At 36.9% G+C, this 26,091-nt stretch overlaps 1 protein-coding gene across 1 annotated transcript in view; it reads left to right on the top strand.

Annotated features, from left to right (window-relative positions):
* LOC107666363 (sorbin and SH3 domain-containing protein 1-like) overlaps window positions 1-21,761 on the top strand; it is a gene marked incomplete at its 5' end in the record, with an annotated part of 53,108 nt that extends 31,347 nt beyond the window's left edge. The window contains 15 exons of the mRNA XM_016457624.1: window positions 2,642-2,656; window positions 4,518-4,567; window positions 7,652-7,827; window positions 9,740-11,074; window positions 13,061-13,146; window positions 13,719-13,883; window positions 14,000-14,046; window positions 14,173-14,287; window positions 14,375-14,500; window positions 15,978-16,172; window positions 16,361-16,894; window positions 18,241-18,339; window positions 18,842-19,026; window positions 20,399-20,505; window positions 20,687-21,761. Of these exons, the coding sequence (XP_016313110.1) occupies window positions 2,642-2,656; window positions 4,518-4,567; window positions 7,652-7,827; window positions 9,740-11,074; window positions 13,061-13,146; window positions 13,719-13,883; window positions 14,000-14,046; window positions 14,173-14,287; window positions 14,375-14,500; window positions 15,978-16,172; window positions 16,361-16,894; window positions 18,241-18,339; window positions 18,842-19,026; window positions 20,399-20,505; window positions 20,687-20,754 (3,303 nt within the window). The remainder of the gene's footprint in view (window positions 1-2,641; window positions 2,657-4,517; window positions 4,568-7,651; window positions 7,828-9,739; window positions 11,075-13,060; window positions 13,147-13,718; window positions 13,884-13,999; window positions 14,047-14,172; window positions 14,288-14,374; window positions 14,501-15,977; window positions 16,173-16,360; window positions 16,895-18,240; window positions 18,340-18,841; window positions 19,027-20,398; window positions 20,506-20,686) is intronic.
* Between the last annotated feature and the right edge of the window lie 4,330 nt (window positions 21,762-26,091).

Below are 26,091 nucleotides of genomic sequence, written 5' to 3'. Positions count from 1 at the left end.
CACCTTTCTTTTTAGAAACTCACTATGATTGCTTTTAGGGTTGGAGATACTGTGTAACTAGAACATTAGTCATTTTAAATATTGATATTTATATACTATAAAAACTGTTTTTCAATGTCTTCTTACTTTTTTGAACTTTAAACCGCATAAACACATTTCATTACACCAAATACACAAAATAATGTTCTTTTTAGCAGCATCATATGACCCCTTTAAAGCTTTTATTCAGCATGGACACATTAAATTAACCAAAAGTTACAGTAAAGACTTATACAGTGTTAAAAATGAATTTCTTTTGAACTTTCTATTCTGAAAAAGCATCATTGATAATAAAAAAAATAAAAATAAATGTAACACCAAACCAATTTATTAGAATTATTGAATAAAAATGAATTAGTAAATAATAAAAGGATCATGTGACACTGAAGACTAGAGTTATGGCTGTTGAAAATTCAGCTTTGCTTTCACAGGTATAGATTACAATTAAAATGTATATATTAAAATAGAAAACAGCTATTTTAAATTGTAATAATGTTCTAGAATATTACTGTCCATGCATGCATCCTATTTGAATGACATTTATGCCATGTCTTTAGAATCGGTTCTTCTGACAGTGAAACCAAACCCTCGAGTCACAGGCTGCATTCCTGATGGATAGACTAATAAATCTGACCATCAGCGTCATGGCACAAGTTTAGAGAAGGTTCCTGTCTCTCTCCAGATTTCCTTGTTTAGAGACGAAAGTGAGGAGTCACTTCCCTTGAGAGCGGGTGTCTCAGAGTCTGCTGATGCAGCCCGGTCTCACTGTGCTCATGATGCAATGCTGAAATACTGAAATAGTCTTAGTTTCACAAGCCAGTGTGAAATTCTCATTGGCTTAGTAGGATTCCCATAAAAATTCAGGTGTAAAAATAAAATTAAGCACATTTCTAAAGCTTTGTAAGCACTCTCATGAAATGTGTTGAGATATTTTGTTAGTATTAGAAATATTAACAGCAGTATCCGTCATACCAGCTTAAGTCCTAAAGCTCTTAGACTGAGGTCACAGAAAGTCCCAGCAATAGACTTGTTGAGCTTGTTGACTCCTAACTGGGGGCAACTTTAAGTATGAAGCTGCATGCGTGTCTGTCTTTAAGTGGGTTGAAGGTTATTGGAGACTGCATGTGACCTGGCTTCCTCAGTAATTGACACACCGAACTCTATGACAGTGACGAGCACAGTCAGCCCGTCTCCTGCAGATCCTGTGTTTACCAGCATATGGAATGACATATACAGTAGTACTGCACCAAAAGTTCATAACCATTACATGTTTGTTCAAGTAGAGACAACAACATTCTTTTGTAGAAGGTGTGTTTTGATAATAGCAGTTTATCAGGGAATGCAAGAAAAAGGTTGCATGTAAAGTTATACTTTCATAAATGGACACATAAGCCCCATTTGTTCATGTGGTTAAGTTGCACAGTACCTCACTCCCATTGTATGCTATTTATATAACAAAAGTTGTAAATTTTCTCGAGTCATCTCCTGCACCTGTTTGGAAACTAGCACATGAAAATGAACAAACATTTTTAACACACTGTTCCACTGACTAGCCTTAACAATCAGGGGAAAGGAATTTACATCCTAGGAAATACTGTGGTAAACATTTCTTGATCTTTATTATGGCCTTTTTTGAAATAGCAGCTAGAACTATAAGGCACATAAGCTAGAAATATATGGTTTAATTTAAACATAGTTTTATAGACATTTCCTAAAAAAAAGAAAAAAAAAAGAAAAAAAAGTCTTCTTGCAGTGTCTTGCAGTGATAAATGCTTCTAGCACATTGAGGCAGATCCCAACAAATATGAAAATTCATCATTTACTCACCCTTATGTCTTTCCAATCAGTATGACTTGTTTTATTTTATTTATTTGAATACAATTATTTTATTTGATCTTATTTAATTTTTTATTTCACCCCATCGTCAAAATGTTTCAGAATATCGTCTTTTAGGTTCGGCAGTTAAAACAAAGTCACATAGGTTTGTAACAACACGATGGTGAGTAAATGACGACAGAATTTTCATTTTTGGGTGAACTATGCCTTTTAAGGATAGATTCATTGTACATTAAGGCCTACATACTGAAATTAGACCCTGTATACCCCAATGTGACAATTGGACATACCAGATAAGACGATGGGAAATTCTCAAGGAATACTATATCAGCATCATTACTTCCTGAGATGTCATTTCCTTTAAAGTTAAATACCTAATATGAGAAATGCTATTTCGGGTTGGCATTTCAAATAACGTAAGGCTTTGAAACCATATCCTCAGTGACATACTGTGCACGTCACTTTCACCCACCGTCTCCGTGGGTCATGTCAAGAATGTCAAGTACTCAGCTTAAATCTAACTTATAACAGTTCTGACTTTACTGCCGTGGTTGTTTGTGAGTCTGTTTCCTTTAGTCCTCCTTACAGTTAAGGATAAACAGAGTCAACTTTTTAGTCTGTTTACATGGTATTTTATACCATACTATTTTAAAAACGTGCTGTCAGATACAGTATACAGGGCTTTCTGTACTTTATAATGCCAGTAACAGTGTTTATATTATACTTAATTGCATAATTTCACTTTCTTATCATCTCATCTCAACAGCTGCATCACACTAAGGTATTGTACTGGCTGTCACAAGTATTTAGATTAAGATGCGTGCCACTTCAGATAAGGCTTTCATGCATTCTTCCTGTTTGCTTATTCATCGCATCTGTGCCAAGTCTCGTGCGAAAGCCTCTTGGGATGCTGTGCCGGCTGTTTTTTAGAGAGAAGAAAAATGGGAAGAAAGAAAAAAAGGGACAAAAATACTGGAGGTGGCTTTGCACACGTAATAGCGGCTTGTTATGTCACTGGGTGTTCCTCAGGAAACAAAACTTCTAGAACATGACGCTGTATAAATAGAGTGATATTCTCTCACAAAGCCTGCATTCATTTGTGAAGGTTATTCATGATCCTCTTTACCCCAGCAACCAATGGGATGACCCATGTTGCGGTCAGGAGTTGAACTTTTCTTCTGTCGATCACAAGAGGGGGTCGTGGGGTGCTGGCACGCATGTGGCATGCCTCTGAAGGGACAGCGGCAGGCTGGGATTGTGCAATCGTATTTGCAAACACCACATGTGCTTTTTTCTTCGGAGGTGTGCTGTCACGCTATCTTTACCATCTGTGACGTGCACTTGGGGAAAAGCAACAGAAACAGCAGCCTAAAATTAGACACCTGTAAACCATTCAAATTGCAAGGGGGGCTATAGGCCGTCCCAGCGAATGGCTCTCTCTGATCTGCCGTCGGGAGTTGCTGCCCAGCAATAACAGCCACTCTCCTTATTGGCTTGACGCACACAGTGCTGGGTAGATTACTTATAAATTGTTGTCTGTTACTGATTACAAATTACATGATGGAAATTGTAGTCAGTAATGTAATCCATTACATTGCACATTTTAGGTAATAATATCAGACTACTTTTAATTACTTTTAGATTACTTTTGACCTAACTCGTTGATCGCATAGATTTGAATAGGATTATTGTGTACCACATAATTTTTTTATATTATCAACAGTGAGAAGTGCATTAAATGTCACAGTTTTTCGAACTGGGGTTTGTAAAGTAATTGCAGTGGTTTTGTGAATTTATCAAAGAAAAATAAATACTAGCTTACCTGAACACTAAAAATAGAAATATTTCATTTGGTTACCTGCATGTCAGTGTGACCATTAACCGACATCAGAGAACTGAGAACTGATGTTAAATTATAATATTTAAAAATGAAATCTCGCATAATAATATTAAATAATAATATTTAAATAATATATGAATATTTAATATTTTAATACAAAAAGTACCTGTCATCTGATTATAAGCATTTTAAAATGTAATATAATCTAACTACAAGTACTTAATGTTTGGAATCTGATTACGTAATCAGATTACATGTAATCAGTTGCTACCCAGCACTGGATGCCCGTTATGTGAACTTCCTTTGATGTACTATTAATATCGCCCTGTGATTTTTGTACAGCATGTTCGATCCGACACTCGTGATATTCTTAATATATGTGTAAATCTATTTGTGTGTGTCTACCCATGTAATTTGGCCTGCTTCCCGCACCAGCTGGTTAATTGTCTCCCTGTCTGGCCGGCCAGTAATGAGAATGACTCAATAGAAGACAAAAGAGAGCCTCGGTGAGAGACAGCAGCTGATTGGTGGAAGCACTGACAGCCCCCTCCCAAAATGGGCGCCCCTCACAGCCCCTGCTAATCCCACCCCTCGCTCCCAGTCGCTTGTTTTCCCCCCTAACTTGCATGCAGGCCAAAATATTTGCTTACTTCTCCACGCTCAGCTTCGTCCTGAGGACCTAAGAGTTTCAGAGCCCTTGACGTTCGCAAGCCTGACTGACTAATGCGCCTTCTCCCTTTCCAGCTGCCAGAGAGTCAAGCCTTTGGAGCTATCAATGACTTCTTTGTTTGGTTTGTTGCAGAGTGCCCCCTCTTTCAGCCCCTTGGAAACACCTTCCGACCTTCAGCAATAGTAAGTCCATGTTCCTTTTTTCCCTCACAAATGTTCCTCTCCACCATTTTCTGATGCTCTTGTTGTATGTGGGTGTGTTTGTGTGTCTGTCTCGCTCTCCAGCCATCTATTCTCAGGCAGAGCTGTCACGGGGCTCTGGAGATTTCCCTCGTTTCCTTTCTTCTCTTTCCTGAACGACCATTTGCAATACAGGCTGTATGTGTTCGTGTGATGTATTTTTGCGTGCATGTGTGCGTGCGTTTGTGGAGGGGGCTCGTTGGAGGAGAGGCATTGGATAGTGTGATGATTTGTTTCGTGCTGAAACTAGTGTCTGAAAATAAAGCCTGGATGTCTTTTTACGAGAGATAAGGGACCTTGTACCTCCACCCATTCTGTTAGGAGAAATCCCCCAAATCTTAATGTCCTGTTTGTGAAAGTGAAGTGTCATTTTTTTTTATTGACATATTTCCCTGAAATGGGGAATTTACGTAATAACGCCTTCACAACAGCAATATTGTGTCTTTATTATGTCTTTAATATTAATATTATGTCTTTAAATGATGCTTTTAAGATGATTTTTTTTATTTTACATTTGAACATGCGTTAAAAAATATATTAATAACTTTAATCATTCATTTTATGAATTATATAATTGTAAAATAACTTAATTTACAAAGAAAACATTTATTAATTTAGCATACAGTTATCCAAAGCATTGTTTACAAAAAAATGTCAGAATAGTATAAGCTAGAACAGGAAGGGATATAAAAAATAGTGTAAACATAGAAGAATATTTTTTTTTATTATGATTATTTTACCTTTATTTATTTAGCTTATTTATTTCTTATTTCCTTATTCATTTTCTTTCTTTTTTGAATGATTTTGAAGCTTGAAGTTACAGAGTTCTCCAAATACTTTGATGTGCTTATTCTTAATGTGAATATTTGCGGGAAAAACATCTGAAGTATTATCTAAAGCATGCCCAACCAAAATACAATCAATTTAATGTCATGTAAGCTTTCTTTAAAAGCATTCTTTAAAAAATAACTGGGGATTTGAACAGTAAACATATTCATTAGTTAAAACAGTTTAACATTTTTCTTTGCTTCCTTCGCCAGAACTGTAACGGTAAAACATACGAATGAATGAATCTTTTGTGGTATTTACATTTCTCTTAAGAATCTCTGGCACATGGTTTTAGCCAAACAGTCTTCTCTTTGGTGTGTGGATCTTTTTGATGTTTCGATGTGGAGTTTATTGTTTTATCAAAAGCCGCATGGTTCAGTTATAAACCAGGAGGCCAACTAGTGTTCAGCCAAAACACTAAACCGAAAATATGCTCTCATGACTTGAGGAATGTGTGAGAGATGAACCCTGTATAAGTGTAACCCTGAGAGAAACATAGTTCTGCTTTATGGCTAGCAGATTATTGAAAAGGAGCCGAACAGCATGAAAATACTTTACTCAGCTTTACTAATGGTCAGATAAATCTGGTAAGACTATCTCCGCTCCAGCAGTTGTCAGGCAGCTGCTCAGGTTCCTGAGTTTGGAGCCAGTGGTGTCTGGAATGACTTGTGTTCATCTCACACTTCTCCAGCGGAAAGCAACCGATACATCCCTGGAGTGATGTCATTCATGGAGACTTTATTATGCGTACAGTATGATGGAATAATTCATAAAGCTGGAGTCACAAGAACAGTCATTGTTCTCACACATCATTTTTGTTGAATAATGGGTATTTTATTGTTTCCAACTATGAAAAAGTAGGAAAGTATGCTAGGGCCCTTAGGATTTCATTGGCATGTTGAGTAGTAACTGTTAATATGATTCTCTCGAAACAGAGCTGCCGATGTTTAGGACCATTGTCTGTGCATTTAAAATCCTTGTCATGGTTAAGATTCCCTCCCAAATCACGTAGCGTGTAGCCCACACGAGTCTGTTGTGTTAACCCTGCTGAAAAAACAATTTAAGGTCTTTTTTAGACTGTCAGGCTGGTCTGGTTTAGGGTTTTGAGCACTTGAAAGCTGATCAGACTGTGAGACTAAATAGACCAATTTAAACCAACTAAGACCATCATACATTTTTATTTTTCAGCAGAGAATAGTCTGGTGAAAAATAACAAGGCCTTACTGAACTCTAGACAGGCCGTTTTATTACTTTATTGCATACAGAATAGTGACATATTCGATAAGTAAGCATGATATACTTCAGTTTTTCTTATACCAACATGTAAAAATTATACAGCCTGACTACAGCCCATTATATGGGAAGACCTGACACAAGACAACTTATTAAAGTTGTGCATCCCTAAAAACTTCTGTACGGTTTCCTGTAAGCACATACTGTAGGTTTATATGACTAACTTCAACATATGGAAAGCTTCAAATATGTTTTTTTAAAGGATGCCACACAGGCTTCTGAGGAATGTTGTGATAAGGGCCAGAGCAGCTGGTGCTGTCTCATCTATATCAAAGAGCAAACACAAGCTGACTAAAAACTTCTCCGAATATTTTAAATTGTTTGGCCTACATTACAAGTAAAATTAATATTCATATATTTTTCAGTCAGGAATTCATTCTATTTATTTATTTTTTATTTGTAAAATAATGTGAATATTTATTCATTTGAAGCATATAATAATAATAATAATAATGTTTCATTTTTTTAGTTTTAGTTTTTATTTTTTTCAATCATGAATTCATTTTTTTTTTAATTAGTAAAATAATGCGAGTATTTATCAAATTAAACCAAACATAAACCATACATAAAACATGTACTATTTTTACTTTTTTTTTTTTAAATGTGAGCAGGTTTAGAAAGTGTGCTAAAATAAATCTTCAGTGCAGTGTTCAAATATAATCCATGGCAAAATACTTTTTATTTATTTATTTTTTTTGATTTGATGATATTCTAGTATTTTTTTTATAGTTTGTCTATTTCACATTTCAATTTTTTCTATTTCTGTTTTCTATATCTGCTTTTAATAATAAGCATTTTCTTTTCATATAGAGTAAACGTGGCACTAGCATTCTGTTCTATTCAGACATGTCGCGTGAAGATGATGATTTATGTGAGTCACAGCCTCATATCTCTATTTGTGCCCAGCTCAGCCTGTAAAGCAGGCAACGGTGAAGTGGAGAAGAAGGACAGTTTGTCTGCCAGTGGGCAGGCAGCTCCGGAATGTGATCGGCACATTTACAAGAGTGTCCTGGAGGGCGGCGACATCCCACTGCAGGGCCTGAGAGCGCTTAACAAGCGTCACCCCAGCACTTCTTCTAAAGGTAGGCTTCCAGGCTGTTTTATTTACGTTTATTGAGATTCAAATGTTATTCAGGTTTTAAATGATTTTGATTTAAGGATTCATAATCGAAATCACACCGCGCTATTGTAAAGCCGATCCATTTGTTGCCCGTTGAGCCCTTTTTCATCAGCATTTTCCACATTCCTTCCTTCCTTCATGATACCACACAAATAACACAGCTCATTTGTCTTTCTGTGTTTTGTTAAAGCTGGCCATTTTTCACAGTTGAAACATAACAGATGTCCAGTTTGACCTTTAGTCATTCTCTCCACACCGGTCTGTTAGACAGAATGAGCTCATGAGGTTCGGCTCAGTTGGGTGTCCAACTGCTTTAGAAGTGGGCCATGGTGTGGACAGGGAGGAAAGGGGATAGACGTAGAGATTAATAGGTGGATTTGATGGTAGACACTCACCCTGCAGACGAGATAAACATGCAGCATGTTCAGGGGTGGTCAGGTATGAGGGGTCAGCTGTCAGAGTGAGGTCATGAATGGAATGCTAGCACATTTGAGTCGAAAAGGGTTGAAGATGATGACTGTATCCGTTAATAGTTAACACAACCCACGTTTAGACAGGGGCTTTGTTGATCACTGGATGAAAATCTTTTATGAACTCTTGTTTCTGTCTGCTTTGAATTTCCAAGACAACATGTTTTGAATACAGAACATACAATGCAGTCATGTATCTTGTCGTTGAGTCATGTGTGACACTTCATAAAGATATGTTTCTAATTCATAATCGAGTATAAAGAAATCAAGACAAAAATGAATTACACATTGAAACTATTGAGCTGTGGTGTTTGAATCTGGCTTGCAACGTTTTCAATGTACTGTAAATACCTATTAACATTCTGGCTGTAATTCCTGTGGAGAGCAGTTGGTAACTTCACAGCACACTTGAGGTTTCTTTGGTGAGAAATCCCAAGACTTGTGGAGCACTCAAGTAGCGCTTACATGAGTTTATGGCCACATTGGGAGTAAGAACCTGTCTTGGTGCGGTCTGGGGAGCCTGTGAGAGGTCAAAGGGAAAATCATATTGGCACATTTGGACAAACCTTGACAAGAGGAAACGAATGATGCATTTGGTTGGACTGAGGAACTTACTGGAAGTCAAAACAGAAGTAGAGTAAATGCTAAATACATTTTAGACACCCTGTCTTTGTGTATACAGTATGTCTCTAAAACAGTTTTTGAACATAAAAGAGTTATTGAGCCGGTCACATGCATGTATTTCCAAGGGAGTCACATGTATGCTGCAAGAGATGTTCCAGTTGGCAGATTTGTGGTATTTCAATTCATTGGCAATTGTAAGTTAACAGAAATAATTACTTTTCTTTATTTTACTATACTAGCACTTAATTATGTAATTTAAACTCTGATACACTGAAGCCTTTCTCATTGAATATTTTGGTTATAGTTGTTATATGATTTATTAATGTCTTTAACAATCCCCAAGATTTATGTTTGTTAAAAAACAAATCTGAATATGAATCAGCGCTATAAAATAGTCTGAACAAAACCTACTTTTACATGCTGTTTGTTTTAGTGTAAGTAATGTTTAAGTTATTTTGCTTTGTTAGGGGTTAGTATTTCTTTCAGTGTTGTGTAGATAGTCAGCTCTGTGATTGACATCTTTTTAGTTTTTGCAGTTAACTGATTTGGGGGGAAAAAAAACAATGTATTACCCTCAGGCTTTACATAATTAAATTCAGAGTAGAACCTTTTTGAATGCTCTTGATAAGTTGTACTGACAAAATATCCTTGTTTTGAATATTTATTTCGAAAATTGATGTGACATTTCTTTCATTATTTGCCAGTTGTGTGATACTGTCTTTGCTTGTTATGAGTGTAATCTAATTCACTGTTTGTTCTGTTACCCTGCATGCCTGCCAGTGGATTATAAAGGTGGGAATGGCTGTATGATTTCACCCTGCTCTTCTGTAAATACTCACTCAGTTCTTGCCACTAATGCACTAGCTTCTCAAAATAAGACTAAAAAGTCCTTGTCTGCTGCCAAAGCCTGCATCCCTCAAATCCTTCCCTCCAAGTTTAAACCCAAGCTATCGGCCTCTACCGATGAGAGCCTGGAAAGACGGACGGAGCCGACACAGCAGCGGCCTAAAGCACACAGCTGCGAGGATCTGCATCACGAGGCTTGTGGCTCACGCAATGGAGATACGACAGACGCCGATCACAGGTTAAATTCAGCTTGCAAGTGCCACGGTTCACCTGAGAGCAGGAACCTGCATAAAAATGGACCTGCTGTGGGATCTGTGAGGAGCACGACCGAGTTCTCCACCCTCTATCGGAACATGCACAACATTCAGAGGCCGAGCTCCCTGGGCTCCAGCCCCCACGGTAGTGTCCGCTGCCTGGCTTCCTTTTTTGAGAAGCCGGGGGACGACATTACCCTGGAGAGGACTGAGATCATCCCCCGGGATGCTGTCACGTTTCGGGTGATGGAGTTTGAGCGTATCATTCAGCGTTCGAACTCTGCGCCCACTCGTTCTGCCTCGATGCCCATACTCCCTAGTAACCCAAGTCCTTCCCACAGCCCTGCGCCGGCCTGCTTCCTCCAGTCCACTCTGTCAGCTGAGACTCTAGTCCTGCCAGGGCCTGAGGACTGTCCAGCCATGAATACAGAGGCCCAGACCCCCAAAGAGGAAGCTTCTGTATCGGACGAGTGCCCAAACACCTCAAGAACTGACTTCCCATTGGATCTAAATGAGGTCAAATTGGAAGAGAAAAACAGTTGCATTCATGATCCTGCCAAAGAGACGCCATCCGGCTGTACCTCAGAACCCACAGGTCACCATCACCACGATCACTTCCCCTTCCACACCAAACAAAGCAAGTGTAAAGGCACCTGCCCGGCTTCCTACACACGTTTCACCACAATCCTCAGGCACGAGCGCCAACAGGCCAACACCCAGCAGGAGAAGACGTGCACTCCCCCCAGGAACTTGCTTCTAATGGGACCAGCGCCTTTCTCCTTACGGAGGTCCCTACACAGTCAACAGGCCAAAAAGACTTGCGCTCTCTCTGCCATGAAGCCCATGACCGGAGATGTCATCTCGGCCAAGCTGAAGCCTTTGATTCCCCAGCGCCTGTCCTCTTTGGAGGTGCTGGAGAGGCTCAGTAATGGAGACAGCTCTCCCTGTGAGGGGTGCAACTCGGATGACCTCATGGATGTGGAGGGCTCAGAAGCCAGTAAAGATCACTCTGAAGGTGGCTATATTGAGAGTGTCATGAGTGTCAGACTGTCCACGCTCATGTTAGGGCATGACAATGTCTGTGATCACTCATCTTCCTCCAGCCTTTCTTTCTCCTGTCTGCTATCACCGAGTGACTTTACTTTTTCCATTTCTGCCGTGTGCCGACTTTGTGTGGTTTGTAACCATATTGGCATATTATCCATTTCTGTTGTGTAGTGTAAAAGTGTCATGTCACTTTTTTTTTTATTCTCAGACTTCCACTTTTTTCGTTACCTTTTTAACATATGATCCAGAATTAGCAATAAACCAAGACCAGACTTTAAAAAGAGCCTATCATAGTGTAGTCTCCAAAAGTACAACCCTAGAGAGCGCAACAGTGATTGACTCTTTTTTTCAGCTGCCTTGTTTCCAGAATTGTTTTTCCAAAGGGATTTCAAAACATTCTTCAATAAAGTTTGTTATTTTTTTATAAATCATTTCAGTTATAAGTCATTTTTAAGCAAAAATGTATTTGAAATTGACAAAATGACAAGACTGTACTTAAGTTGTTTTGTGAGGGAATGATCTATGCATCCCATGAAACATTGAGGATTATGTAATCGAATCATAAACAGTAGTATAATATAAAACTTTGACATATAGTCATAGATTATAACACTACAATAAGGTTCATTCGTTAACATTAGTTAACTACTTTAGTTGACATGAACTAAGAATGAACTACTTATACAGCATTTATTAATCTTCAGTAATGTTAATTTCAACATTTACTAATGCTTTATTAAAATGATGTTATACTTTTTGCCATGAAAATATCCTTTGATGCTGGCATGGCATTAAATAAATATATACTATACTATACTATACTATACATTATTAAAATGACAATTTGTGTTTGTTAATATTAGTTAATGCACTGTGAATTAACATGAACTATTATTGTATTGTTCATTGTTTGTTCATGTTCGTTAATACATTAACTAATGTTAACTAATGGAACCTTATTGTAAAGTGTTACCAAATTTTTACATGTGTAAAATGACTGTTGCACTCTATTCTCCAGTCAGATTACAATGATAGAATCTGCACCAGTCTCTATATCCCCATCATTTTTTAGAAGTTACAGAATACTTATTATGTGCCTTACTATGATCCATTATCATGTATTACTGCATATCAGAAATTCTGTTTTCATCCTTCCATAGAATAATGATAAGAGTTGAAAACTGGGAGGAATTTTGGCGCGGATTCACCCACTTGTAATTTAGCTTCTTGTCAGCTTGAGAAAATACTCAGGCCTCCCATGTTATTCCTGAACAGATGCAGTATGTACATTAAACAGGCATTTAACAGTGTTTCTTACGCATAGGAATTTTATCTTACTGCAAAGCCTTGTAAATTACAGCTTCATAGATTTGATCTGAAATAAAAAAAGTCATATTCCACAAAATAGTGTAACCCTAGCATGAGTCTGTTTTCACTCTGTTTAAGGGTCTGGACCAGTTTATTTTTTACTTGTTTATAATTACATGTTTGTGTCTTAAGTTTTGATTTTCAAAACTGCATTATACATATTACACTAGACATTTTTTTAAAACAATGTCTAAATGTTGTGTATTTTTACCATACTCTTTTCCCGATGCATGCATCCTTTTATTTTGACAGACCATGGCTTATGCTTATCCTACAGATCTCAAAATACGTAGATTAATAAACTATTGTAATTTTAAACTGTAAGATGTGTAAGCCATTGTATTTTCATGTAATTTAGATATGTGTTTTATTTACCTTCTTTTGCTGTATTTGTGTTCTCTCCAGAGTGTCTATAACATCCCCATGGACTCTTAAAACTCTAAACTGTATAAATGGGCATTTCAGAAATATGAAGTGTTGTGCAATGCTTGAGCCAAGACAGATTTGAATCATGGCACTTACTCTTTCTTTGTGTAATTTTGCTTATCATGGCAACAGAAAGTGAATCCTGTGTTTCTTCAAACAGAATCCGATTCCTCACATCCATTAAGCCAAGGAGATCATGGAGAAAACTCAGACGAGGCAGTCCGGAAACGCTACGGAGATAAAGAGGTGCCATTTGTTTTGACATTATCTTCCCACCACAAACAACTCATTTTCTTAATCAGTATGTTTGTTTTTTTCCATGAACAACATGTAAACATCCTTAAAACAAGATCACTTTGTTTGTGAAAGAACATTGATAATATGACTTTTAAAGAGTATATCTTGAAATTAAGTAGAATTGCCTTCCCCAATGACAAAATTATTGAGGTTTGATCATAAAACAGTAAAAAAAATATATATAGAATATATTTTCTCTAAAAAAACATCTTATTTTACACGATTTTATAAATGTATCTTGTTTTAAGGATGCATTAAGGGTGACATTTTTACCTGGAAAATATAAAAAAAATAAATGATAAAGAATTTTTTTTATTCTATTTTATATAAATTTTGTTAATTTTACATTCAGGGTTTTAAGTAGTTTAAGAATACATACTACTGTATATATATTGATAATGATGGACGTGGATTTTAAAGCATGTTTTATGGAGACTTATTTTGCTGCTATACAATGTGGTAAATCTATAATAGGCATAAACCCCTCTCTTTATGAATTAAATGCCTGTTTCTTTTTAAAGAAAATTCTGGAAGAGCAGAGACGTTTAAAGCGAGAGCAGGAAGAGGCAGATACAGCTGCTCGGAGACATGCTGGGCTGGTTGTGACTCATCAACAGTTCATTACTAATGACCGCTTCGGCGACCTGCTGGTTATTAACGAGAAAGAGAAGAGAAAAACCATAGAGGTGACATATCTTCTGTTTTATGCTTTAACAAGGATATTACTTCTTTGTGTAACAGAGAGTTGCTGTACTGGATACAGTACTGTTAAATAATGCTAATGGCCTGTTGTTGTTTGCAGAGGACTCCTGCTCTGGCTCGATTTGACTTCAGAGCAGAAAGTTTAAAGTAAGTGTCTCACAATTCAGATCTAAGGATGTTAATAAGATCATAATAAGTGTTTGTTAATAACAGCATGTCAAATTTAGAATACTACATCACAAATCTAACCACATTTTACTTCCCCTTTATCAGGGAACTACCATTTCAAAAGGGAGATATTGTATACATCTACCGGCAGGTTGATCAGAACTGGTTTGAGGGAGAGCATCATGGGAGAGTTGGGATTTTCCCACGTAACTACATTGAGGTACATTTTCTTTATCCTTTAGTATTGTTTTTTATTCAGAGTTTCAGAGTGTGCAGTAACTTCTTGTCTGTTATGCTGTTTCTCCAGATCTTGCCCCCTACAGAAAAGGCTCAGCCCAAAAAGAGTGCTCCGGTCCAGGTGTTGGAATATGGAGAGGCTATTGCTCGATTCAATTTCACTGGTGACACTGCTGTTGAAATGTCTTTCAGAAAGGTATTGTTTCAGCAATTTAATAAAGCTTATGCTTTAGTCTAGGAGTCGAGAACCTTAAACACACGTAGTGTACAACTACTGATATGCGAGCAACAAGAACTAGAGATTATAATATATATATATATATATATATATATATATGCTTAGTTTAGAAAGCTACCTCTTGGAGTAATCCTTCAACATCATGTATTCTATTATTATTTACTGAGCTGAATGTGAAGCCAAACACACTTAAAGTGTGATGAAACAAGCTGAGCAGAAAACTTTCAGAAACATGTTATGGAAGAGGAAAAATACAAATAAATGAAGATAATTTTAAATTTTTCCACTGCAAATTAAGCCAAACATTCAGGACAGATTTATCACCAGCCAGCTGAATAAAATGTGCTATACAGAGACAGCAGTGACTGTAAGCATTTCAGAAAGAAGATTATTATATATGAATGGTGAGTCACAGCATTTACTTTATCTTGCAGACTTTATTACAGGTAAATTAGTCAGAAAATGACTGTTCTACTGAAATATCTAAGAACACTGCACTCACACCATTTCAAATGTGTGTGTGTGTGTGTGTGTGTGTTAACTGATGATGATTTATATACATATACACTACCATTCAAACGTTTGGGGTCGGTAAGAATTTGAAATGTTTTTGAATGAAGTGCTCAAGAAACATTTTTTATTATTATCAATGTTGTAAACAGTTGTGCTGCTTAATATTTTTGTGAGGAAATGGTGATTATTTATTTTCATTATATTCAAAAAACTTTGACTAGAAAGTTCAAAGAACAGAAATTATTTGAAATATAAATCTGTAAAATCATAAATGTCGTTACTGTCAATTTTTATCAATTTAATGCATCCTTGCAGAGAACTTGCAGTTAAAGTATAACTTTCTTACTAACCCCAAACTTTTGAACGATATATGTGACCGTGGACCACAAAATCCGTCATAAGGGTCAATTTTTTTTAATTTGAGATATATACATAATCTGAAAGCTGAATAAATAAGCTTTCCATTTGGTTTTGTTAGGACAGGACAATATTTGACTTTGAAATGACTTGGCTTGAAAATCTGGAATCTGAGGGTGCAAAAAAATCGAAATATTGACAAAATCGCCTTTAAAGTTGTCCAAATGAAGTTCTTAGCAATGCATATTACTAATCAAAAATGTAATTTTGATATATTTTCGGTAGGAAATTTACAAAATATCTTAATGGCACATGATCTTTACTTAATATCCTAATGATTTTTGGCATAAAAGAAAAATCTTGTAAATCAATAATTTTGACCCATACAATGTATTGTTGGCTATTACTACACATATACCCATGTGACTTATGACTGGTTTTGTGGTCCTGGGTCACATATATAAATAAATATATATAAAAGAAAAATAAATACATAAATAAATGAGTGTGTGTTGTTTGTGTCATGTCTGCAGGAACTCATTCAAAATCTTTTGTCTGCCTGTAGGGGGAGCGTATTAAACTGATTCGCAGAGTAGATGAGAACTGGTATGAAGGCAAAATTTCTGGCACTAACCGGCAGGGCATCTTCCCCGTCACCTACATAGAGGTGCACAAGAGACCCCGAGTGAAAAATGGAGTGGACTACCCTGATCCCCCTATCAGCCAGTCACCTCACCGGAGCACTAATGCCTCTCCACAGGTAAAAACCTGACAATAGTCGGGGCCCTTGGATCATTTTCTTTCAACTCACTGTTTTCATTTTCCCATTTGTTTTTGTTTATTCATTATCTCGTATAGTGGTTCTCACTGTTTCACCTTTCCATTTCCTCCTTACTCTTTATTGTTTCCTCTCATTTCTTCCGACATCCGGCCTTGCCCTCCAAAAAGCCCATTTGTAATCGGCTCACCACCTCCCCTCTCCCTCTGCCGCGGTCTCCCCGCCGCTCGATCTCCCCCGAAGTCCACGCCGTCTCCAACGAGTGGATTTCGCTCACTGTGGGCGGAGTAAGCAGCAGCCCACCCGCCGCACCCCCTCTGCCAAGCGCTTCATACCGCTTGGGCGAATATCTGCCCCCTTCCATGTCAGCCAGTCCTGTGCCTCCCATCAGCGGCAGCCTCTTCTGCGTCTCCCCGATGGCTTCTCCCTCCACATCTCCTTTACCCCCGCCCTATCCGCCCCGCCCTTGCTCGGCCACCCCGTTCCTCACCTTCACTCCACCTCAAGGTGAGGACTTCCTCCTTTCTCCACCCTCTCCCCGCCTGTCCCGCAGCCTGAGTCCCTGTGGGGGTGCTGGGCTTGAGGGTTGGCTTACTGGGGGCAACAGGCTGGATCAGGAGTTTCAGGAAGGGGATGGGGCTGAAATAGACAGGGCTGGCAGCCTCCGCAAGGCTCCTTACAGCAGGAACAATAGTCCAGCAGAGGTATCTTCTGCATGGTGTGGTGTGTTTGTTAAAGGTGCCCATCATATGGTGCCTAAGCTCAAGGGAGGTCACTGTTTACATCGGCATGAGTTGTAGATCTAACATGCTGAAATAGGAAATTATATCTGACCCTTCTGGTTGTGCTAGTGAGTTTCAATCACACATTTGAGGCTTCCACGCTATTGAGAGAAACACAGATGAAAAGGAACTGCTGCATGTACCTCTAACATGATTATCATGAAGCTTGGATGTTGATATTTTTTGTTTATGTTTCCTATTATGAAATCATGCATGTCTGATACAAATCTATAGAGTGTACGCATTGAAATGAAACAAGGACCCCTAAATCTAATGGCAGATTGAAGATTTAGATTGGAAAAAGGATTGTCAGGCGAGTGAAAGGGTTAAATTCTTTGATGATAACAAATAATATTTTGATTTCTGAAGGCACTTTCTGTATTTGTCTATTTAATTATGTATTTTGAGGCTGTTTTTTTTTTTTAGCAAATGTTGATATATGTGATTAATTGTGATTGATTTGATTAAGCATATAATGCAATTAATCAGAAAAAAATATTGATCGACAGCCCTGATTTATATTAATAGTAGTTGGTTAATTCTGTGTAATTGTTTGAAGAACTCTTGTATTTTGTATCTGCGTTCAAATGACAAATATGTATTCGGTTATAAAAAGTTATGTTCAACTGTACACTGCTATACAGTTTGTGGTCAGTATGATTTTTAAAAGAAATTAATATTTTTATTGAGCAAGGAGGTATTAAATTGATTTAAATTGACAAAATGTGACACTGTTACAAAATATTTCTGTTTTAAATCAATTCTGCTTTGCCATCACATTAATAAATTGCATTTTAAAAGATATGGAAACAGAAGTAGGCTTTTTAAAGTGAAAATTTAAAATGCAGTCTTGGTGAGCATAATAGATTTATTTAAAAAACAATAAAAGTCTTACTGACTACCGAGCTACATACACTAGAAATATAAGCTATCCTAGGGACTATTTCCACTAGAGGGAGCATCCCAGCATGATGTCACGCTGTTTTAATGTTTGACTGAAGTTTCATATGAAATGTGGTGACTGCTACTAACTCACAGTCTTATTCCAGTCCTTTATCTGTTTGACGTACTGTAAGGTTGTACTGCAGTCCTCTGCAGATAATAATGGACTGATCAAGTGGCAACCGTACTGCTGTTTGTGCAAATTTCAAATTTGAATCCAAAACTCATGGATGAGCATGAATCATTGTGCGCAGACATATATGGTATATGCTTTGAAAAAGGCAGATAATTTGATTCATGTTCTTTTCTTTTTTTTTTTTTTACAGCCATTAAGAAATTATGTAGAATATTACGGGCGATCTTCAAGAAGTCCTGTCATGCTGTTTGACATTCAAGACAACAACATGAATGCCAATTCATTCACGGTAAATTAACTTTCATGAAGTCACAATTACTCTTAAATGCACATACTGCTTTTTGCACATACTTATTTCTGTTGAATGAATATGAATGATGAATATGAGCTATTTCATATTCTGTATTGATTGGTCCTTATGATACACATCAGTCAATCACAAGGCTCATCTCAATGTTTAATTTTATGTGATATCTAATCCTTAAACTCACCCATGTAATGCATGACAAATCTCCGTACCCTGCAAGTAAGCCTGTCCTATATGATTGTGGCGTATGTTCCTCTCCTTCCACTTGCACTCACTCTGTTTGTCTTACTCTTTCATGCTTATCCTCTGGACACTACCATCCTTTCCGGCTTTCCTGGTATTAATGGACATTCCCTTCTTTCTGCCCTGTTACTGTCTTCTCTAACCACACCGTCCCTTCCTCAAACTCAATTTTTCATCTGAATGACTGACCCCACTTCCTGGCTTGTGGCCACCTCTTGGGCCGACCCTCTTCCACCAATAGGAGGCAGTGTGTAATGAGATCATGAATATTGCAGAGACCTCAGTGAGGTACTGCAGCACTTTGTCACGCCCTATAGACTCCCCCCATCGCCTCCTGCCTCCTCCCAGTAAACACTCTCTCATCATTTCCCAGCAACCCCTGTCCCAGAGCAGCAGTCCTGAGCCTGGACGCATGAGCTGTGGGATGTAAGTATGATCTACCTCAGAGTGTTTCTGTGTCCGTGCACCTGTAGTTTTCACTGACCTGCACTTTAAAAATGTAGGACATCCCTCAGGAATTCACAAGAGCACTGGTAAACCTTATTTGCACATTTAAAAAAATCAGTTTTGAATTATGCTAAACGGTAAATTTTAAAATATATTCTTCAAGTCATACTTTTTGACCATGAAATGTATTTTTTTCTTCACGCTCCCATTTAAAGCAAACTTTTTAGATTAGTAAGTGAAAAAAAGTGTAAGTATCAACTTAGGTGAAACAACAGTTTGCAATAAAAATGAAATTATGAAGCTAAGTGATTTATTTTATAAACAACAAAGTTGTTAAATTTAAGAAATTAAGTTATTTAAATTATATACCGTTCAAAGGTCTGGAGTCAGTAAAATCGTTTAAAAGAAGTCTCTTATGTACGGAGCCCCCAAGAGCACATTGTAATGGAAAAAATACTAGGAAAACTTATGTATTAATTTGCATTCATCTGCAATGCCTGTGTGTTTTCTTGCAAAACATTTGTGTTCTGTCAAATGATTGTGTTCCCCTGAGAAACTTTATCTTCACTAGCACTGAAATATAGTGTTTCCTATGACCTCATATTATTTCCATCACAAGTTTTTTGGGCGAACTCAAAAGCATTGAAATATTTTTTTTTTAATCAAAAATCAGTAATATTGTGAAATATTCTTGCAATTTAAAATAACAGTTTTCTGTTTTAACATATTTTAAAATGTAATTTACTCATGTAATGGCAAAGCTGAATTTTTAGCATCATTACTCCAGTGTTAGTGTCACATGATCCTTTGGAAATCATTTGGATATACCGATTTGGTGCTCAAAAACAATTTATTCTTATCAATGTTGAAAACAGTGATACATTTTTTCACGATTTGTTGATGTTGAAAGTTCAAAAGAACAGCCTTTTTCAAATAAGTTTTTTGTAACGTTATAAATACATTGAACAAAAACGCTAGTGAAATGACAAATTAATTTAGCCTTGTTTTAGGTAGATATCTATTAAGCATTCATGTAGTACACATAACTGTATTTCATGTAACTGTGGAATGTCTACATTTTACGAGCTGTCTGATTGCAGGCACAGTGTACTCTACTTACCATGGTGCTCTGCCAAGTGTGCATTGTGACATTATAAAACCCTCTGTGTCAGACAGACAAAACTGTTTGCAGTGTTTTTTTTAATTAAAGTTTTTAAATAAAGTTTTATTTCTATTTCAACTAAACTGAAAGACTAAACAAGGCTTTACATTTGGTCAATAGTGTGATTTGTGCAGTAGTTTCCTGCCCCCTCCCTTTCCATGTGTAAGGACATGTTGTGTTCTGCTGTAGATTTCAGGCTTTGTACAATTACATGCCTCAGAATGATGATGAGTTGGAGCTGCAGGAAGGAGACCTGGTCAGTGTCATGGAGAAATGTGATGATGGCTGGTTTGTGGGTATGTGTCATTGATCAGTGTATTGATTCTGTATTAAGTCATCTTTCCCATACTAAATCCATATATATATACTGTATGAAACTACAGTGCTACTAAATCTATTTTTAAACCAGGATTATAGAGTTCTGTCGAGTTGTATTTGTACCCAGACTCTTATGTATGCATTGGGTTCTCTGTGCAGGTACATCCAAGAGGACAAAACAGTTCGGCACTTTCCCAGGAAATTATGTGAAAGCTGTTAATTTGTGACATGATACTTTTGAAGAAATTATGGTTTGTATGAAGAGATTCTAACACTATGCTTAAGCAGCCTGATCTGTTTGGGACACTCTACCAGTTGACGTCAAATGAAGACTATTTCTCCCCTCCAAAATTTGGTCTTTCCCAGATGAATGTCCAGGTATGTGATCAGTAAGGTGTGCGGCATGTCAGAGAAGAACAAGCAGTTCAACAGTGCTACAGTGGCAGCATTTGTTGAAGGATTTAGAAGAATACATTGTTTTAGCTTTTTGAAAATGTTCAGACTCCACTAAAAGCCATTAATATGAAGTATATCAGACTTGGAAAAGGTGTTTAAGTTTACAGCTACGAACTGTACAACTTCATCGCATACCTGACATTACTGAAAAACATGAAATTCTACTATTTATTTTTGCTATAAAGTTTGATGGACTTTGAGTGTTGACTGTTAGAGATGGCAGTGTATTGAAAGCACCTGAAGGTGTCTGTATTAAGGGTTACAGGTCAGAGAAGCTGTGGATCAAAGGATCAGAAGTTCGGTTTAGCCATTTTGAAAAGTGTTTAAATTTCAATTTACACTCCCATTGTGTAAAAAATGCATATTTATGGAGCTTTTTTTTATCGTACTTTCATAAAGAGTATGTCAATTTCTATTCCGATGAGGGCTCAAAGTTTGAGACAAAAACATTAGTATTTGCGAATCCAAGCAAAGCTATTTGTAGACATCAAAATGATGTAAATCAGTTTTGGTCATGTTAAGGAGGATAACGTCACAGCACTTACTGTACTCTCAGATTATACTGACATACAAATTTATTGCAACACTTTACAGTAAGGTCTAATTTGTTAACATGTGTTAATTGGATGAGACATTAAACCGAGGTCCTGACTTTGTGTGGGTGTAAAAATCCTAGGATGTCCCTCGAAAAGAGTAACTTGGTGCTCTGAGTGTAGAGAAAAGCGCTATATAAATGTGACAAATTATTATTATTATTTATTTTAATGCATTAACATGAACTAACTATGAGCAACTATTGTTAACAAATAAAACCTTATTGTAAAATGTTACCAAATTTTTGTTCATAAGATTACGATGGAGTGACTGACTCTAGAAACTCCAGATCTAACAAGCTTTTTAATTGGTTTTAAAAAACAATCAAGCTTTAAGCGTTATGTAATATAGTGAGGTGAAGGGCTACAACTAAACCCCACTAAACATGCTTTGCCTCAAAATATGCTATTTATTTTCCTGAGTGGTGCGTATTTTGCTTTTTCAGTCATCCATTTTTGAATTGGTTGTTCTGAAGAGTGTATTACGAGTCTGAGGCGCAGTATTTACCTCTGATAACAAGCCTTGATAACATCTTAACCCAGGTACCATTTGACAGTGACATTTACAGTGTTATGACTGGTAATATGGTTGCATGTTGGGAAACGATGATCCATATAAGATTGCTGTACCTCATTTTCAAAGTGCCATTCACAGTAGAGGATGCTACATGTAGACAGTTGTGTTCATTTAGTTAGGTAGTCTCCATTGATTAGCTTGTGGTCTTCCTTAACTGAATGTAGTTCACATCTACTCCAGGTTGTAGATTTGCTTTTGCTTCCTTTTAAGAAGTAGAATTGCAGATTTGAAGATACATGTTTGGATTTCTTCTTCAAATGAAATTGTGTCTTTTTGAATCTCCCCTTTAGTTTTATAAGGTCCATTCCATATAATGCCAGAGAACGTGCTGCTAGAGAGCATGAGGGTCGTCTGAGACTCTTACGCTTACCAGCCTTCCGTCCAATTCAAAACGAGAATTTGGAAAAGATCATTTGGACAGAAATGAGTCATTTGAAGTATCTAGATGATATATTTTAAATTTTTTAAACCAGTGGTTGTTGCTAAAACCTTTGTCAAGAAGTAATCACATAGAAGATCAACAAGGAATTCAAATACATGTGATCTCTATTGAATATGATGTTTTGACCTTTCGAACCGTTATAAGATAGCGTAGCATATCTGAATGCTGTGAAACAGTTGAAATTCAATTTTCCTATTCTGTCAGAGTTGTAAATATGTAAAGTAAAATGAATGAAAGTGATCGAAGTTACAGCAACCTCTATGAATATTACAGTTTATATTAAATGAAGAATATTAGGAAAGCACAGAGATTTGCGTAACACAGGCTGTCTCATATGACTGAACGAGTGATTCTGACATGTTGGGATTGAAATGCCTTTCTGTCTCATGGCTTCATTGAACTGTGCCTCGTTTTATTTTATTTTATTTGCCTTGAGGTAAGCACGTTACTTTTTAAGGACTTTTAAAAGTACGTTTTAGTGTGTCACAAGAGACAGTTACTGAGTTCATTACCGCAATCACATGAGTTATTCAAGAGTGTGAGATAACACCTGAGATGTTTAATGTATAATTATTACTTTGTGACCTGTATGCAGAGGCGAATTTTGCATTTTTTGTTTGTTTTTGTTTATTTGCAGTGCTGTTAATTACAATGAATTTAAAACACTATTTACTGCTGTGATTGCCTCATTATGCAATATTTAATAAACAATATTACAGCTTTTGACTGACTATGTTTGTTGTCGTGATTTTTTTATTTAGTCATTTATTAGAGGCTTTTATCCAATAGAGTCGATGGTCTTTACACTCTTCGGTCTGCACACGAGGAGGCCGTCACGCGACGGCTGTCGCGGTAAACTAAACTTTTTTATACTCATCTAACAAAATACTAAATTAATTCAGCTGGACACACTTTCCTTATTTTCTCCGCAACAAATGGCCAAGCAAGCGCAGACACTGACAAGATACGCAATACAGAACAAGACCAAACGCGATATCAGCACGTCTCCACACAGTAAACAAAACAAGCGTTTCCTAGCAACGACAACTGCACTAAACACGAATTAAACGAGTAAATACACTTACGAGCTGCTTTTAACTTCCGCTGATAAAGACTGCTTCTCTCAAAGACTATTTATTTACACTGTTTTCTGCTGGCGCTTGAACACACTTTCCTTATTTTCTCCGCAACAAATGGCCAAGCAAGCGCAGACACTGACAAGATACGCGATACAGAACGAGACCAAACGCGATATGCTACGTGATGTGCACGGCCTGTGCAAATGCACTCAGTGTGATTAATTGATAGTGAAAAATATCAGTTTAAATCTTCTCCCAAGTTAAAAACAAAAATCGGTCTAATTAACGGAAGCAAGAAAATATAATCTTTTTAAATTAAGGATTTATAGTAACCGTATATGTATTTTGTGACTCTGGAGCTCCCAGAAACAGTTAAGTGAGTGGAATTCTCTGTCGAAATTACAGTGACAGACGTCTATGAGGTGCGTGAAAAAAATGTGCTCTATTAGTCAGTGTACCATAAGAATGCAAGAAGGTTAAAAAAAATTAAATGCATTTGCTTTAACAGAGTGAATGTCACAACTTTTTTTTTGTAATGTATGTGAACTTTTTTCACAAAAAAAAAAAGGTGGTTGGTGGTTTTGGATCCCAGATGTTTATGTGGAATTTTGAACCCACTGTATAAAAACGCAAAGCCAACAAATTACCGTGTTCCACACTCCACTTAATTTAATACATACATTGCAATACCATTCCCTACCAACAAGGGGCAGCACAGACATAGGAACATCCTCGTCTGACTGCCTCTGTCATGAAGTGAAAGCTTTTTAATGAAACACAAATTAGAATCTAACAAACCTAGATATTTTAGGCAATATAGAAATCCTGGCCAGGACGCGTCCTGGGAAAATGGCACGTATGGTCACCCTAACATACATTGCAATACCATTCCCTACCAACAAGGGGCAGCACAGACAAAGGAACATCCTCGTCTGACTGCCTCTGTCATGAAGTGAAAGCTTTTTAATGAAACACAAATTAGAATCTAACAGAAATGACACTTTCAAAAAAGAATACATTAACAAAATAGACTGCAACACGATCCCAGTAAAGCATAAACACAAGGTAAGTGTGATACTGTCAGTCCCAGATGTTTGCAAGTAACGTACTGTACACTTGAAAAGGTAAATTGTAATGAGGGGGAAACACTCGGTAGGACGCTGATTATGTTACACGGAAACACTAGCATCTAATTTTCCTCAACCACAGGTGGTAAATTCTGTTTGTTTAATCTAGTCATTTAACACCGATTGTTTTTCGATTTGTTAACTGAGGATTCTGTTGAAACAGTAGGGGAAAACCAGTATAAATGTTATGTAGAAACTGACTTACTCTCTCTCTCTCTCTCTCTCTTTTTGGTAATTTGCAAAAAGAAAGAAAGAAAAAAGTGATGTTTTTAGAAAAATGTTCTATGCCCTATACTGTACATAATCAGCATTTTATTAAAAATAATAAATAATAAAGATAGAATCTTATTTTTTACGTAAAGCTTAATCAAGTTTCAAGTTAACAGAGCAGCTTGGAACATCTCAGCAAAATGCTGACTTGTTAAGTTTTAACAAGGAATCCCAAATACTGACCTACTTCAGAATTGTTAATTTAAAGCTCAGAGGGGTTGCTCTCTGCATAATGTTTATCTTTTTCAGTTGAGGAAGCACACTTTTGTTTCATGGTGCTGGGTAGATGTTGTAATGTCGGCTCTTCATACTTTGTGCAATGCTTTGATCTAACAGCACTGCACTGATCAAATACACTGAATGCATCCAGGCTAATCATTTTTACTTAATTATAATTTTTTTCTTTTGTAGTCTGAGTGATTGATCAAACATGTCAAAATGTTAATTGCTGTAGAGGTGCTGCGCTCAGTAGGGGTTCAGGAATCACTCTGGAATAATCAGCACCCTCTGCAATAAAAAGAGGAGAGACATCTTTGCCTTTTTGGAGAGGCAGAAAACTCAAGATTCCAGCATGTCTTTGCTCTGCTGCATGGTTTCAACTACAATGGGTTTTACTGTTTCATAATGCAGAAGAAATACAATAGTAGTATAAGGGCACACAATTCTTAGAAGCTTTTGACAATTTTTAATTGTTAAAAGTGTGTGAACTTATACTCTGTATAGCAAGCATATTTGACTTCATATACAGTACACAGCCTGTCCTTAATGTGAAACGAAATGAAATAAATAAATGAGAGGAGGGCAACTAAGGAGACACTAACTAGGAGCAGTTTGCGAAAACCTCTCTTTTCCTAATAAAGAATTAAACTTTCAGGACATAATTATTCATCCATCAATTCCCACGGCTGGAATATTTTAACAGTGTTCCCTCATTTCCATTTTATAATATCATCACTGCTGTATTCACAAACTAAAAGAAGCAAACAAAAAAATCAAGGATATTTTTCACAAATCAGCAGG

The sequence above is a fragment of the Sinocyclocheilus anshuiensis genome, unplaced genomic scaffold (assembly GCF_001515605.1).
Source record: "Sinocyclocheilus anshuiensis isolate Anshui unplaced genomic scaffold, SAMN03320099.WGS_v1.1 scaffold63, whole genome shotgun sequence".
Classification (NCBI taxonomy): domain Eukaryota; kingdom Metazoa; phylum Chordata; class Actinopteri; order Cypriniformes; family Cyprinidae; genus Sinocyclocheilus; species Sinocyclocheilus anshuiensis.
Note: the sequence above shows the minus strand (reverse complement) of the source record. Positions and strands in the feature narration are given on the sequence as shown.